The 17491-nt window shown below is 40.3% G+C and overlaps 1 protein-coding gene across 1 annotated transcript in view; it reads left to right on the top strand.

The window, feature by feature from the left end:
* The window catches only part of LOC140235702 (methionine synthase-like), a 304954-nt gene that overhangs the window by 203455 nt on the left and 84008 nt on the right, over positions 1-17491 (top strand). The window contains exons 21-23 of the mRNA XM_072315720.1: positions 2962-3117; positions 5823-6019; positions 7017-7214. Of these exons, the coding sequence (XP_072171821.1) occupies positions 2962-3117; positions 5823-6019; positions 7017-7214 (551 nt within the window). The remainder of the gene's footprint in view (positions 1-2961; positions 3118-5822; positions 6020-7016; positions 7215-17491) is intronic.

Here is a 17491-nt window from a genome sequence, read left to right as displayed (position 1 = left end):
CAGAATTCGAAGCCAGGTCTTGTCTACGTGCGTGCGTGACAATGAGCACCATGGCCCACCTGGGGGGCCCCAGGGGGGCCCAAACCCCATAAAATTAAGGAATCTTTAAAGATCTTCTTCTCTAGAACCAAAAGTGATAAGGCTTAGTTAATACTATGAGTTAGTACATTGATGACTGTAGTTTCAAGTTTGTTCATGGGGGAATCAGGGGTGCCCCCCTTGGGACCCATGGGAGGGGGGGTTTAGAGGGGTCCTAATGGGGCCTAAATTGTACATTTTCATCTTCACTTTGAGATCCCCATGTCTGATTTTCACCAAACTTGGTAGGTAGCATCCCTAGGGGGATAGGATCTCAATTTGTTCAAATGGGCACCATGGCCCTCCTGGGGGGCCCCCAGGGGGGCCCCAAACCCCCTAAAATTAAGGAATCTGTAAAAATCTTCTCTAGAAGCAGAAGTGATAAGGCTTAGATAATACTATGAGTTAGTACATTGATGACTGTAGTTTCAAGTTTGTTCATGGGATTGGCGGAATCAGGGGTGCCCCCCCCCCCCCTTGGGACCCAGGAGAGGGGATTGGGATGGGTCCTAATGGGGCCTGCATTGTACATGTTCATCTTCTTCTTGAAAACCTCATGATGAATTTTGACCAAACTTAGCAGGTAGCATCCCTAGGGGGATAGAATTTCAATTCCTTCAAATGGGCACCATGTCCCTCTTGGGGGGCCCCTAAAGGGCCCACCCCCCCCCCCCCCCACATTAAGGAATATTTAAAATCTTCTCCTCTAGAACCAGATATGATAAAGCATAGTTAATACCATGAGTTTGTACATTGATGACTTTAGTTCCAAGTTTGTTCATTGCCTGCCTGCCCCCCCCCCCCCTTCCCTGGAGTTGAGGGGGGGGGGGGGATCCATATGCAGACCTAAGTTTCCAATGTTCTTAGGTAAGAGTGTGCAAGAATGCATGGAAGGTGAAATTGCGAGACTCAGGTGAGCGCATGACCCCCGGGTCTCTTGTTGTGAGTTGCCTTTAAAATTCAGTGCATTTGTAACCGGCGACAACGGTTTCAGGCAAAAGTTGGGAATTTTGAAAATTCATTTTTTCATTGAATCACATTGCCCATTTCCTAAGCTTTGCATTGATATAAAACACTTGGTTTGTCCGGTACTGTAAGTGGGCTCGTAAAGCAAAATAAAATGCACTTTTTAATCTGTTAGCCTGATAAAATTGTGAGAAAACAGGCTTTGAAGATTGACCTCTTGCTCAAAGACAATGTCCGAGCGGCTATGCCAGGTGAGAATCACCCATCTGTATGATGGTGCCAATCAAGATTGAGCTCTTCCTCTAGCAACCACAGCACCTTCTGATTGGCTCACTGAGAGAGTCAAATTTCCCGGGCACCTTCCTTGGAACTCAGCGTATTGAGCCGAAATCACAATGTGTTTTGCTCGGATTTGTTTACCAGTATGTCTTTCAAGATGGCGGATACAATTAATTGCAAGCTTGCTGGTGTACGTGCGTATGGTGCACGCACTACCCAATGGCATCCACACGCCATGCCCATGTGTACACATAACAGGAGCGGGTTGCGCATTCATATCCACATCTTTACATATAACGTTTTCATTGTGGTTGATTTGTCCTTTCATCATTGGGGACCCTTTTGAAGGCAGAAAAATTGCTAAAGCTGGCAAGGGTCACGCTTCCCGTTTTGTTTCGTTTTTCAAGCTGTGCATGTGTTGTATTGTGTGGTGGTGTTCATAGAATGTATGCACTCACACACACACACACACACACACACACAACTAGCCTACTTAGTTTGGTGCAATCTTGATGTTTAGTATTCGAATATTTTTCATTTATGGCTGCTCCTTTCCTCTCTTCTGCTGTCCTTTGAATCAACCGGCTACCATATTTTACTACAAGCACACAGTTTCGAGCATATTGTAAGTTTTCTTTTTTCCACAATTATGTCATTTTGCTACAATTGACAGGTGAGTTTCCAATTGTATGTTGCACGATTTGTGTGGCGATTTGCGACTCTGATGAGTTCAAACCATGTTCCCCATGTATCTGTTTTCATGTTAAAAGTTAGCGCTGCTGTTCTCTCTTTGTTTCACTTCCGTTGTCGAACATTGCGGTAAAAGAGCTCAGATAGCCAAAGCCAAACGAAGAGCATACACTACAGAGTGAGCATATCTATTGTAGCAACAGCAATGGAGCATGCAAGTGTGTACAAAATACTCCCGAAACGCTGCGAGATGTGTATCCGAAAGCTGAACCTAGGTAAATGTGGGCAATGCACTAGCCAGTCACTTGCGAGACGCTGTGCCATAGCAACACTGGGCATATTGGCGCAGCATTCGAGAGAAGATGGAAACAGACATGTGCGATCCAACATAGGGTGTTTAAAATTCCATTTTTGATAGGAAAAACTTAGTCTTATGCCGGGAAATTTAGTGTAGATATAGAAAACATATCAAAGATTCTATTTCTGCAACAACAAAAAATCAACAAAAATAATGGTCAAAATCTTTGTGTACCCCACCTAGGAGGGAATTTGCTCTTGCGACTTTTGCCTGAAATAGTTGTCGCTGTGCACATATAGTGTAGACAAGATCTTTAGCATGCATTTTAATTTCATGAAACTTGGCTCTCGCGAAATTCGCAAAATCAAAATGCATGCGAACATTCCTCATTTACAGTATACCGGTGGCTATTCGCATTGAGGGTAACAAATAGGAATGTTAAAACGAAGATGAGCCAGTATGGCTTTGCTAGTAGATAAGATACTCACTACTGAGTATTCTGGTCAAGAACAGGTGTATGAATAGAAGAAAGATATTGATTCATGTCCCATGACATGTTTCATAATCAGTATGCATTTAAGCTGTAGTACCGGTGAAAAAGCAATATTGTATTCATTTTTTTTTTTCCTTATTGTAATGTATTGGTGCAGTGCAACCTTCATTCACTGGTGTCAAGGTGTACAAAGACTATGACCTCTCCCTGTTGGTACCCTACATTGACTGGAAACCATTCTTTGATGTCTGGCAATTGAGAGGGCGCTATCCAAACAGGGGATACCCAAAAATCTTCAATGACAAGACAGTAGGTAAGTGTAGGAGTATCCTTGGTACTTGTATATAGAGACTAAGGGTAGATAGATGAATGCATACTAAATTTGATATATCTTCATGCTGCTGATTGATAATTCTTCCTCTTGAGAATGACCAACTTGGTACTAGCCATGCATTTCTCAAGGTATGTAGATTGATGTAACTCTCTGTTTTTGAGCAATTAACCCCAAATTTGGCATGTGTGACCATTATTATATTAATATGTTCAAATGCCTTTTTGTGTCAGGATTGTCTAATACATTGCCATGGCAATGGCAAATTTTCATAAAAATCACACAAATTAATGTTGTTGATCAAACTACTCTCTCAGTTTCAAAGCAATTGAGCTCAGGTATTTGGCACCTGCGAGCAATGTAGTGTGTAGTTTTGTAAGGGGGCATTTGACATGAAGTTGGCACATGTTACCGCTACAGTATGTAGATGGGCAGACTTCATTTTTTTTTATTATCAAACAATGTGTTGCCCTGGTAATAGCACATTTTGAATGAAAATTGTACAAAAATACTGTGGATTCAGCTAACTCCCTCAGTAATTGAGCATTTGGCTACAAATTTGGCACATGTGACTGCTTTAGTACATTAATGTTCAAACTTCATCTTCTGTTATTGTTGAACAATGTGTTGCTATCATAACAGCATATTTGAATGAAAATCACACACAAAATTTTTGGATTCAGCTAACTCCCTCAGTTTTTGATTATTTGACTTGAAATTTGGCACAGGTGACAACTATGTTACATAAATGTGCAAAATTCATCTTTCATCACTGTTGAACAATATGTTGCCATGGTAATAGCATATATTGAATGAAAATTACACAATAATATTGTGAATTCAGTTACTCCTTTAGTTTTTGAGCATTTAGCTTGAAATTTTGCACATATGACCGCTATAGCACATACAATGTAGATATGTAAACTTCATCTTTTGTTATTTATGCCATAGAAACTGCATACTTTGAATGAAAATCATACAAAAATGTTGTGGATTCTGCTAACTCCTTCAGTTTTTGATATAACTTGAAATTGGGCACATGTGACCACTATAGTATGCAGATGTGCAAACTTTATCTTTTGTTATTGTCAACGAATATGTTGCCATGGTAACAGCATATTTGAATGAAAATCATACAAAAATATTGTGAGTCAGCTAACTTCCTCAGCTTTTGAAGATTTGGCTCAAAATTTGACACATGTGACTGCTATAATATGCAGTTGTGCAAACTTCATCTTTTGTTAAAGTCAACAGCATTCTTAAATAAAAATCATAGAAATTATTAGTTTATTTATCTAACTCACCAAGTTTTTGAGCATTTGACTTGAGATATGGCACATGTGACTACCATAGTTCTGAAATGAGCAAAACACATCTTTATTCAATGTTGAACAGTGCATTGCCATGGTAGCAGCATTTGTTGTGGTTTTTTTCAATTAAAAGCATACAAATTATTGTTTGTTAGCTTGCTCCCACAGTTTCATGTGGGGGGGGGGGGTATTAATCACATTGAGTGATAGTTCTACTTTGATGCTGAAAGTACACTTTTTTTTTAATTGAATGTATACTTGGGTGACCCGCACCTCGTCATAGTTAATGTTTGTGCATATTTGCATCACATTTCGTCACTGAAATTCTATGAAATCCCACTCACATACAGGGAAAATGCTGAAGATTCCAATGGAATCACAAGTTCACTAATCACTATCGAAAATTTGCAGCTATCGTCGCCAAACGCGAACGATTCGGAATAGTTGTGCGCTAAGGAAGGGGCCCGCAACTCGTCACCAGCGCTCCCATAGACAAAGCACGTAAAAGACGTGTGCGGGTGACTGTGATGCTCCCATAGACATACATGTAAAAGATGCATGTGGGTGACCGTGATGATACTTATAACACGTATTCCTCATAAAATTTCAGATTTTCGCGAAAAACTGTTCGGTTTTCACCACAATTTGCTTGGTTGTGGTAGCCCTGTCAAGTTTCAAGCGTACTGAACATAGTCCCGGGCTTAAATTTTTGTTTAGCACGCTTGTTACGACTTTAAGCGGGGTGACGGTATTCGGGCCCCTGACGAGGTGCAGGCACTTCACTACTAGTATATATGCTTACAGTGTAATTAACCTTTGTACATGCATTAATGCACAGTAATTATGTAGGGAATGTTTTGGGCCATATGGGGTCAAAGGTCAAGTGAAAATGCAAAAATTTCACCCATTTTTTCCATTGTTTTGAAAATGGTTCTGAAATATTTGAATGAAAATTGGCTTATAATTACAAGATAAGGATTATTTGTCAGTCATGTGAAATTGTCTCACATTGGCAATATATTGTAACTGTAGACCTATTTGAAGACTTCTAATGCAATATAGTGGAGGCATACCAGTCATCATTATGACATTTCTAGTCTCATGATATGAGAATATTCTAATTGCATTTCCATGGAAACCTTCACTGAGACTATGTGGCAAATATTTAAGCAAAATATATGTTATTACTTCAAGTAGTGATTGTGTTTCTTTGTGATGCTCTTATGGTGCTTAATAGGAAATGACAAGTACAACCCATTAGTCTGTATTTGATCTGCTGGTTCAATCAGAAATGCCCAGTACTAATAAATTCTGCTTTTTTATATGCAAGTGACATGTGTGACATGCTGTCAATAAATTCTTGACATTGTCTCTCAGGAGAAGAAGCCAAGAAAGTGTTTGATGATGCGCAAGACATGCTGAAGAAGATCATCGACAATAAGTTGTTGAAAGCCATAGGAATTGTGGGAATCTACCCTACCCACAGTGTTGGGGACGACATCCATGTCTTTGATGACTCCAAGTTGGTTGATGGCGGAAATCAAGATGTTGTTTTCTTTGGGCTGCGGCAACAGGTTATCTTCAATACTTTCCTGCTTTTGTGTGAAACTCTTTAAATATGTGATTTTTTAAAAACATGATTATAGTCAAACCTGTCTGTAGTGGCCACCCAAGGGAAACTACAAAAGTGGCCACTACAAACAGGTTACCACTACAGACAGGTCAGTAGCCATTTTGAATTTCAACACTTGCATTGTTTAATAGCGTAAAATGACGCATGTTATTCTTTCTTCTTCTTTTTTTAAGCTATCAAGTTTGCATGTGCAGCTATAATTTGAGGAGTTTTTTGAACAATTTACTTAATTTTGAATTTTCTTTTAGCCTTCTTCTGTTCTTGATTTTTTAAATAACATTTCGAGCCTTGTACCCGACAAGGCATTGCCATGGTAACAATATATTTTCTTGAAAATCTTGCAAAGTGAACTACTTCCACAATTGTGAAGCAGTCAAACTCACAAGATACTCACAAGGTATTAAACACACACAGACACAATCAAATCCTGGTTCAATTCTTATTCATAGGAATCTGAGTTGCGGGAGCAGGGGTATTAATCACCTTTAGTGATATTTCTAGTTTCTTTTAGAGTTTATTTTATGGGATGGATTTCTCCTTTGACAGATTATTGTATCACATTTTTTTTTCCTTTTCGTTACTGTTATGTTGGTTTTTGCATTGTCCTTACGTTATTGTGGTTACTAGTTTTCCTGTGTTAATAGCACCAGTGCACTTAGCAACACCTGTTTAAAGCGCCATATAAATGAAATTGTTGTTATTATTTCTTATTATTATTATTATCATTGTTATTATCATCATTATCATTGTTATTATTATCATTATTATTATTATTATTATTATTACTATTACTATTATCATCATTATCATTATTATTATTATCATTATTAATATCATCATTATCAATACGCAGCAACTTTATCCAGCTCAGCTTTTCATTTAGGCATGATGTATGCTGCACCAAGAAAGCAGAAATCAATTTCTCTCCATGCATTCAGGCTGAGAGAGAAGGGAGTAATCACTACGCCTGCCTGTCAGACTTTATAGCCCCTCAGGAGACAGGAATTACAGACTACATTGGAGGATTTGCTGTCTCTGCAGGATTTGGGGTGAACAAAATGTGCCAACAGTTTGAAGCTGAGATGGATGACTACAGCATCATTATGGTGAAGGCCCTTGCAGATAGACTGGCTGAGGTGAGGCAATTATCAGCAGCAAGCAGCCTAGAGAGCAAATTAACCATAATCCAGGAGCCTTTAGGCTTCTGTGAAATACAGTATAATCAATTTAAGTTTGATATGTGCATTTAGCCAGTTAGTTATGTTTGATATCATTTTTTTATCCCTCCGCCATGAAGTGTCACTAGAAGCATTATGTCCTCGGATTGTCTGTCCATCCGACTGTCTGTCCGTCTGTCTTTCAGTCAGTAATCAATTTGTGACAGCATAACTTATAAACCATATGAGATATCCTAATGAAACTTGCCATATTTATGCATGAGTGGACAGAGTTGTGCCTATCAACTTGTAGCAACGGCATAAATCCGTACTGAGGAGTGTGGGGGGGATGATCTGCAACAGTCACCATCACCACAATTGCAAGCCCATAACCGGACCGGCGCAGCCTTTTGGGGGGGGGGGGGGGGGGGGGGGGGGGGAAGCTTGGTGCCCCCCCCCCCCCCCCACACACACACACACACACACTTTACAGGGATCGAATGTCCCACTCTTTTGCATGAAATATAAAGTGGGAGGAACGTGGCAGCAAAAATATGAAGATTTTTGTTCTTGTTGTTGCTTTTTTTTGTTTTTTGGGCTTTTTTTGCTTGTCAAATAACTTTCGGCGGAAAATCAGACCTTAAAAGTATGAAGACCTTTTTTGTTTTTGAAATATCTGTGCGAGGGGGGTATCCCCCCTCCCGCACGAAGATTTTGCATTTTCAGACCTGAAATTCAGCGATCTGGTGCACACTTTTGGTGAAATTTTGGATTGTTTTCCTTTAACCCTATCTGTGTCACGGCCGATTCAATCAGCCCAAAACCTGCCATGTAAATGCTTCGGCCGATTCAATCGGCCCTATTTTGATTGACAGATTACTTCAAAGGCTATGACACTACCACTCTATAAACTCATTTGTGATTGGCTGACAGTGTAAGGAAACGATATCCAGTGCGAAAAAAAAAGCTTCCTCACCTTTAACCAATCAGGAAAGCCTTCTCAAAGTCCAAGAAATTGTGGTGGCCCCGCCCATATTTATCTCAATTCAGACTGCAATGTATTGTGTACAGTTTGCCATAGGCTTCTTGTGTGGAGAACTTACACGAATCTGTATATATGAGACTGTAATAGAGATCACCGTGTGCAATGAAAAGATCTATTCTATCTTAAAGTCAAAATAGTAAAATATGAAGTGAAAACATTCAGGATAGGGATTTCAACATCTTTAAATTCTGTGAAGGAGTATAGTTCCAGTACGATAATATCGGCCTCATAAATGATCTGTAGAATGGATAAACACCGCACATTCAGTGCAGCAGTTGCAACTGTTAACTGTTTACTCAGCATTAACAGCAGTGCAATGGGTCTCTAGTTAGCCGGGGCTAGCGGGGCAGGGTGCTAGGAGCAATAAGGTTACAGTAGCCTCATACCTGAAGCTGCACAGTCTCGGTCTCGAAGCTGAGGTATGTTTGACTGTCGATCATTATTATCTAATAAACAGTTACTTTATGAAACTTATGTTCAATGAAGGTTTATCATAAAGCAAATGTGTGATAGTTCAATTCTGTTTCAATATGGAGAGTGCAAATACTATAGTTGAAGTCTAGCATACTCAACTGGAATGGACATCGAAGACAATATTTTCAGTGACAATTTTTACCCTTAGATTATCTCATCATTAATGGCAATATTAAAGGACATGAATAATCTAAATTACAAGTAAAAGGCATATAATTCAATTAATATTTTCATCCTGACTAGATAAAAGCACGCTTTATCGACTTTCAGGCCAACATTTCATTTATAAAATCAGAAATTATGCGAAAAGTGTGAAATGTAGGTTGTAATTGCCACACACTTTTGTTCATAAAATGAAAAGTACTAATGCTACTTACGAAAAAATCACATCATCTGAAAGCTGATCAAATTCTCCACAACGTTTGTGTAGACCTTTTTGGGATACAAGAGCATGTTGTGTGAGAAAATGAGGTGGTAACATGTAGAAGTAAGTCTGCAAAAATAATTATGTGACATAAGAGGGCTTTCTACTTAAAATTTGAGGGCGCCCTCACTCAGATTATTATGTAATATGAAAGATTAGACCATAAGCTTTCAAATGATGTATAACATGACACATTAATGTCAATCATAACAATCAAAATTGGCCGTCAACAATCCCATGTCTGCGCACTGCAAAATGTCTGAGCACTGTGGCTTTGTCTATGTGACAGAGATAGGGTTAAAAAAAAAAAAGTAAGAAATTGAAATATTCATATATAATTGAATGACTAAATCATGGTTTTTCAGCTCTTGCTCTGCCTGTACGACATCACTGTGAAGGCCTACTAAATAGTTGGGCCTATCACTGGTGTAGCCAGGATTTGATCTCAGGGGGAGCAGTTAGATGCGAGGGAGCGAAGCGAGCGAGGGGGGAGAGTGTGACCACCCCTCCCACGGTGAGAACTTTTTGCATTTTAATGTTGTAAATGGTGCAATTTTATGCATATTTGCATGTTTTATCGACTTGAAGGAGTCCGACTTGTTTAAGGTAGCAGAACAATTTGCCTATAAAGTGGTATTATTCAAATAAACTCATTGTATTATTTTTTATGATGAATAATTACCATGAACGCTGTCTGTTAAGCAATTCAAACAGAAAAAGCAAGCACAAAAGGGTGTAGATAAGGGGCATTTCTCCTCCCACACAAAGGTGATTTTGCATTTTCAGACCTGAAATTCAGCGATCTGGTGCAAACTTTTGGTGCAATACCCCCCCAAAAAAAATAAATAAATAAATAAATTAAGAAATAAATAGGGCTTTTTCAGGGAAGTGTTAAAATCATGGAATTTAGCTCTTATTCAGAGTGGGCATAATCTATGTGTATGTACAAAGTCTAGTTAGGTAGAGCTTAGGGGGAGGGTGTGGGAGGTCGATTTTCCTCCCACTTGACGGAGCTTTTGCGTTATTAGAATTAAAATAAAGCGATTTAAAACACACTTTTTGTGGAAAATTCGGAAATTGTCATTCCCCAAAGTGTACTAAGTTTATAGAGGGGACCAAGCAATGGGAGGGTGGTAAGATACGTCTCCCATATTCGAGGGAGCTTTTTTCTGTTTTAGAACTGAAATTCAACAATCTGGTGCACACTTTTGTTGGAATATCTGGAAATTTGTCAATCAGAGAAGGTGGGAGGGGATAAGCCCTATTCCCCCTTCCTACACAAGGGAGATTCTGTATTTTCTGATTGCATTTAAACGTTTTGGTGCACACATTTTGTGGCATATTTGGAAAACTGTCTATGTTCAAAGTGTAGCCACAGTCTACTTCTATGCATGGGGGGGGGGGGGAGGGGACGGGCGAGCAGAGAGAAGGCGTGGGCAAGTGCTATCACCACCTTTCCTGTACAAGGGAGCTTTTGCCTTTTTAAAGTTGAAATTGAGATATCTCGTATACGCACATTTGATGGAATATTTGGGAAATTAAAAAAAAAAACTGATCTGTGATGGGAGGAGCGAGGAAAGGATTGATTAAAAGGGGATATTCCCTTGTACATGAAGAAACTTTTGAGTTTTCGGAATAAAAGTGATAAATCTTGTGCACTCAGAATTATTCAGAATTTTTTGTAAATCTGAAAAGTGTACTAAGGTTTGGGAAAGGGGCACAGAGGGGGAGGGTGTGGGAGGGGGTATCCCCCTCCCAAACACGAGAGATTTTGCTTTTTTTTTTAAATTGAAATCCAGCAATCTGGTGAATACTTTGGATAAGATATTTAGACAAAACGCAAGAAAAATTTCCTCATTTCGGGAATTATTGGGGGACAAAATGACATGTTTGCCCCCCGTCCTCCAGGATCGACGTCCCTGCATACGAGTGGGCTTTTGCATTCTTAGAATACGCTACAAATGAAAAGTTTTGATGGAAAATTTGGAAAGCTGTCAATCCCCAGAGTGTACTAAAGTTTTTAATGGGAAACAAAGCGGGGAAAGGGTTGATTAGAAGAAGATATCCCCTCCCACCCACGGTGGATCTTTTGTGTTCTTTTTTGTAACTGCAGTGACAGACCTGGTGCACACTTACGTAAGATAAAACATTTGGGAATCTGTCAATCTAAAAAGAAAAAAGGACAAGGACCGAAAGGGGAGGGGGTATCCCCCTCCCGCGCGAGATATTTTTTTTCCGCATTTTCAGAATTGAAATTCTGCAATGTGGTGCACGTACTTTGGATAAGATATTTGGACAGTTTTCTATCAAAAAACGCAAGAAAATTTTCCTCATTTCGGGAATCATTGGGGATCAAAATGATATGTTTGCCCCCCGTCTGCGCCCCCCGTCCTCGCCCCTGCATACGAGGGTGCTTTTGCATTATTAGGATTCAGATGAAAATATCTCGTAAACACATTTATGACTAGGTAATCTGGGAAAATTTCAATCCCAGAAGTGTATACTCTTTTTTTTTTTTTTTATTGGGGGGGGGGAGGGACCCTCCTTTAATTGAAAGTAGATATCTCCTCCCACCCAAGGAACTTCTGCAATTTTTTAAATGAAGTAACAGACGTGGTGCACACTTTAGATGAAACATTTTAAAATCTGTCAATCTAAAGTGTATTAAGTAGAAAGGATGAACGGGGAGGGTATGGGAGGGGGTAGTCCTATCCCCCTCTTACGCGAGGGAGATTTTGTATTTTCAGAATTGAAATTCAGCCTCTTTGGGTGAAATATTTAGACAGTTTTCTATCAAAAAAGTAAGAACATTTCCACATCTCGGGAGATACGAGGCGGAGCAAAATGATATGTTTGTCCCCAATACTTTTATGGGGGAACCACCCCTCTCCCCCCATCGACGCCTCTGCATATGAGGGAGCTTTTGTAAGTGAAAGCCAGTCTGCTGCACACACTTTGATAAATTATTAGGAAATATACATCAATCTCAAAAGTTTACAAAGTCTATCGAAATTGATCCAGTATAGCGGAGCTTTTGCATGTTTATGATTGCAATTCAATGATCTGGTGCATAGTTCTGACGGTATTTGGACAATTTTCCAGAAAGAAAGTTCGAGATTTGTCCTCATCTCGGGAATTGCTTGGAGGACAAATGATTTGTCTGCCCCGACACTTCCTTAGGGGCGGGGCAAATGCCCCCCCCCCCCCCAGGATAGATTCGACGTCCCTGATCATCCCTGGGTATGCCCATAGACGTATCCTGACTGAGTCGTCAGAGTCATTATCGTTTCTCAGGAATGATTCAGGAAATGGAGGGGGGTTCATTATGGTAGTATATTGTTATTGTTTGTTTTCGTACATATTTTGCAGATGGTCCCGAGTTGCTCGCATCATAGCATGTTTACATGTAGGCCGATACTATTTGACGTTGTCAATGTCTGGGCCAGACCTCACAGTGTATGTCGATATTACTTTCTTCACGGGCGAGCGAAGCGAGCGAGCGCTTGAGAAAATTATGTATACATTATCCTACAAGATAGAATACTTTTCAGCTGTGTTACCTGTCTGAAGGCGGGCGTACGAACGTCATGCAATATGCCAAAATTGATACAATCACATTTCTGCTTCCTCCATTTTTTTTCCTCAAATTTCAGGGGGGGATGATTGTACAGGCCATCCCCCCCTTCTCCATTTCACATTTCAGGGGGGGATTCATCCCCCCGGATTTACGCACATGACTGGTAGGTGCACATGCTCAAGTTAAAAGGCCAAGGTCAAATTCTTAAAATGTCACTATTTTCCCTAAGTCTATGCAATGTCTGAAGGTATTTTCTTAAACTTAGTGTACACATATATTACCAGATAAAGATTATCTAGGGAAAGTTTTGGACCATGCATCAAAGGTCAAGTGAAAATGCTAAAACTTCACTTTTTCTCCATATCTCGGAAATGGCTCAAAGTCTCTTACATACATTGTGTGCATATAATGCTCGACAATGATTCTCTTATGAATTTTTTGATCGTGAGATCACAGGTCATGATCAGAGATCGGGTTAAAATGCTAAAATTGTATTATTTAGTGCTGAAATAACACTTTTTCTTCATACTTTAGAGATTACTCAATGCATGAACTTAAACTACAGTGTAGGTATATACGTGCATTACTGCACAAAGATTCTGTAGGGAAAGATTCTAGCCATGGGGTCAGAGGTGAAGTGTTAATGTTAACATGTCACAATATTCACCTGTATTTTGAAAATTGCTCAAAGCTCTGTCATGAAAACGAACGTTCCCAGTCTGTGATTATTTGGGCCATGGGTTTAAAGGACAAGGGTCAAAGGTCAAGAGAAAATGCTCAAATTCCCAGATACTTGCTCTCCTAAACAATTTAGCAATCCATCCAAATGAAACCTATTTTAAGGAAAGTGAACACTCAACACATTTGTGACAAACATGTCATTGCACTTTTTTGCCAATTATGTGAAACTCATCTTACATTGTTAAGATGTACACTAGACCTATCGGGAGAGCCATGCTATATGGCGGAGGCATACTAGTCGCCATAGCAACATTTCTAGTTACAATTTATTGCTATTTTTTATGAGGTAGAAATGAAGTGGCTTCAAAGGTAGGGAATCCCATTTGCATGCCTTAAATGAAGAGTTGTATAAATACAGTGGTATGTTGAAGAGAGTATCATTTTAGAAACTCCCATAAAGTATTGAAAGTGGAAGGTAACATTTAGTACATTTTTATTGACCGTTAGATTTTGAATTGAATTTTTTGGGGGGCTCACCGTAAATTCCAGTACATTACTAGGCTACCTTTGCAGACCCATGCACTGCATGTGTGTCCATCATGTATATTTTGTGAAGAAAGTTCATCAAAACTTACAAACATTTCTATATACATTCTTACCACACACTCTATATGTTATTACATCAGCCCTTATACTTTTAGATTTGTGTTTATAGATTTAAAAAAAAAAATACAGAAGACTGCAACAAAAAGGCTTAAGTGTGGCTGACACACAGAACTACTGAGTAGTTGAGTTTTGTGCATTATTCAAATTGTAGATAACTGTTGACTTCCAAATTTCTCAGCAGTGGCCTAAACAAGTCCCCTGAGGTTCATATTTAACGTTTTGCTGCATTTTGGGAGGTATGTAAAAGGTATCCCCTACCTTTAAAGCATTTGTAACAAGAAGCCAAAATTAGGAAAATCATATGAAAAAGGGTGTTGGAGCAGAGGGAAGTGTGTCCCAAAACAGATTAAAGGCATAATTTACCATTTGCAGATGAAAGCATTAGTGCTATGAAATAGTTCTAAAATGTGAGTTAGGGATGTCAAAATTTGAATCCGTATAATTGATGTTAAGTGTTGTTACATACACAAAATGTGAACAATAGTTATAATAAAAATGTTTCCAGACTAAACCGTATACAGTTACGGTTTATTGAGAAAAACCCCGACATCTCCTTATATTTTAGGTTTTATTGCAAATATTTCATATGGTAGGATGTTTTATGATACAACAGACCTACACATATGCATCAAATATGATATCTTGAAAACTTTTGAAATCAGTGCTCCCAAAGGTAAACTGGACCTTTAACAATATGACTTATTACAAGATATTTGTGCCATGAAGAAATCTCAACTTAAAAAATGATTGATTTTTTGTCGAGCCCACTGGAGGTGCAGGGAGACTAAGGGATCGCCTGCGGCATCTGTCCGTCGTCCGTCCATAACGCGACAAACACTTGAATAACTCTCTGCTGAGGACTTCAATTTCAATCAAACTTGGAGGGAAGAGTGGTTATACAAAGTTACACATTTTCAGAAAATGAGGGTCACCTCAAGGTCGAAGGTCACAGGCCGAACTTGGATGGTAGATGTCCCTTGGGGAGTTGAAGGTTACCACAAGGTCAAAGGTCAGAGACAAGGGTCAACAAACTTTTAGGGCCCATTGTTAAGTTTTTACGGCGCGTTTCGATTATGGCTCATAACTTTTGATGTATATGTCCGTTTGTCATTTTAATTCGTAATTCTCCGTACGGCATAATATGAGATCCCGCTCGCGCATGCGCCAACAATTCGCTCGCAATATGGCGCCGTTCTAAATTCTCTCTCGCCGACCTGATTTCTAGATCGGTTTCCATCGCCGTTGTTACTCGACATCGACGTTATTTTAGGCTCCTACGTTTTTGTTTGGATGCTAGTAGTTTATTTGCGAAGCTGATTTGATTATATTCCTACTGTTAAGAGGAAAATTTTCGTCAGTTTGTTCGGACTTATCAGCTCGCATGGAAGGGAATACAGCAGCGGAGGTGAGGCCAGCACAGCCGCGCTCTGCCCCCGGAACTTCGGCCCAGATGCCGGCAAAGCCAGGCGCGGGCACGGACAGCACGAAGAGCAAACCAAGTGCGACGCATTCGTTAGTGCCCACTGCTAAAGCTGGTGGAAGTAAAGGGAAAGAGAAATCTGGCAAAGGGAAGAGCATTTCTACCGCTACAGCGGGTTCTTCGGACATTTCTAGTATGGAGAAAAGACTTCAGAACCTGGAAGGTTTGCTAGCAAAAGTGATTGACCATCTCCCGTCTACTCCCTCGCCTAGCGGCAGATCGGCTTCAAGCTCACGTCAGTCAGCCGCTGCGGGCCACGATGCCCACTGCTCTGCCTATCAAGGAGGTGCATATGACTATGAAAGAGAGCATGACAGAGTTACAATGATCAGTACGATGAAGAGGGAAGTAGTTCTACTATTTCTTTCCCCACAGGGGAACATGAGATGGATTCTGATGCTAGCGTGCCCTCTCTCGCCGCGAAATTTGCACGCCCAAGTGAGGTTGGGGAGGCTGTTGATGACAATGTCGCACAATCAGTCACGTACATGCTTACTCATCAATTGGAAGAAAACTCTCTGGAAGAGACAGCCAAGAAATATCCATCCCCAAACAACTGCAGCCTGCTTGATGTACCTAGAGTTAATCCTCCTATTTGGGAGAACTTAAAATCAGGCACAAAAAGCAGAGACTTGAAGCTCCAGCGGGTTCAGCACTCTCTCTCCAGAGGCCTTGTTGCCTTCATGCGCACGATTGACTCCACAGATATTTCAGAACAGCAGCAAGATGCTCTTGCCCTTCTCAGCAATGCTACGTTTGAACTGAGCTGCATCAGAAAACACCTCATCCGCCCTGACATGAATTAGCGATTCATGCATTTGTGCAAACCCTCTACACCAATTGGGAAATTTCTGTTTGGAGATGACTTGCCCAAACAAGTTAAAGACCTACAAGAACAACAAAAGGCCACCGCAGGTGTCATGCGGGGACAAATCAGAGATTTCCGAGGGCGTCGCGGTTTTCACCCATATTCGCGCAACAGATACCAAGATGCAGGCTGGACATCCCACAGGGATACGCCACAGTCAGGGACCTCAAATCGGCCTTTTTTAGGGGCACGTTTTCAGGGGCAGACGCACAGACGCCAAGCGGCACCTCCAGCCACGAAGAGCAGACCGCCACCCCACCCCTCACAGCAGAGGCCAGGGACAGGCCAGGCTCCAAGGAGAATCTAACAGGAGCTTGCCTTGAAGAGGTAAGTTATCCAAATTCTCAGTCTATGCATAATTCTCAAGTTGGAGGTCGACTGAAGCAATTTTATGATGAGTGGTGCAAAATAACATCAGACCCGTTCATTTTGTCAGCTATACAAAAGGGGTATGAACTTGAGTTTGACCCAGAACTGGGACCACCATCGAGATCCTATCCTATCTTGGAATATCAGAAAGACAACAAAGAAAGAGAAGCCATTCAGGAAGAGATACGAAAACTTGTGGCTAAGAACGTGATTGAGCCATGTACACATGAAAGTGGAGAATTTGTGTCAAACATTTTCACGAGGCCTAAGAAAAATGGCAGCCTCAGAATAATTCTATATCTTTCCGATCTTAATAAGTACATGAGTTACCAACATTTCAAAATGGATGGTATTCACGTAGCGATGGATTTGATCTCGTCTAATTGTTTCCTTGCTTCAGTCGACCGCCAGGATGCCTATTATTCTGTCCCAATTCACCCTAGCCATAAGAAATACCTGAAGTTTGTATGGCAAAGGCAGCTGTATCAGTTTAAGGTCCTTCCAAACGGTCTGAGCACAGCCCCTAGATTATTCACTAAACTCCTCAAACCAGTTTTTGCTTCCCTGCGGCAAGAAGGGCATGTGGTTGTCGGGTACTTGGACAATACCATCATAATAGGAAAAGATGCAGAGCTTACTCATAAAGCAGTTCAAGCAACTACAAGCTTATTT

The sequence above is a fragment of the Diadema setosum genome, chromosome 1 (genome assembly GCF_964275005.1).
Source record: "Diadema setosum chromosome 1, eeDiaSeto1, whole genome shotgun sequence".
In the NCBI taxonomy this organism is placed as follows: Eukaryota; Metazoa; Echinodermata; class Echinoidea; order Diadematoida; family Diadematidae; genus Diadema; species Diadema setosum.
Note: the sequence above shows the minus strand (reverse complement) of the source record. Positions and strands in the feature narration are given on the sequence as shown.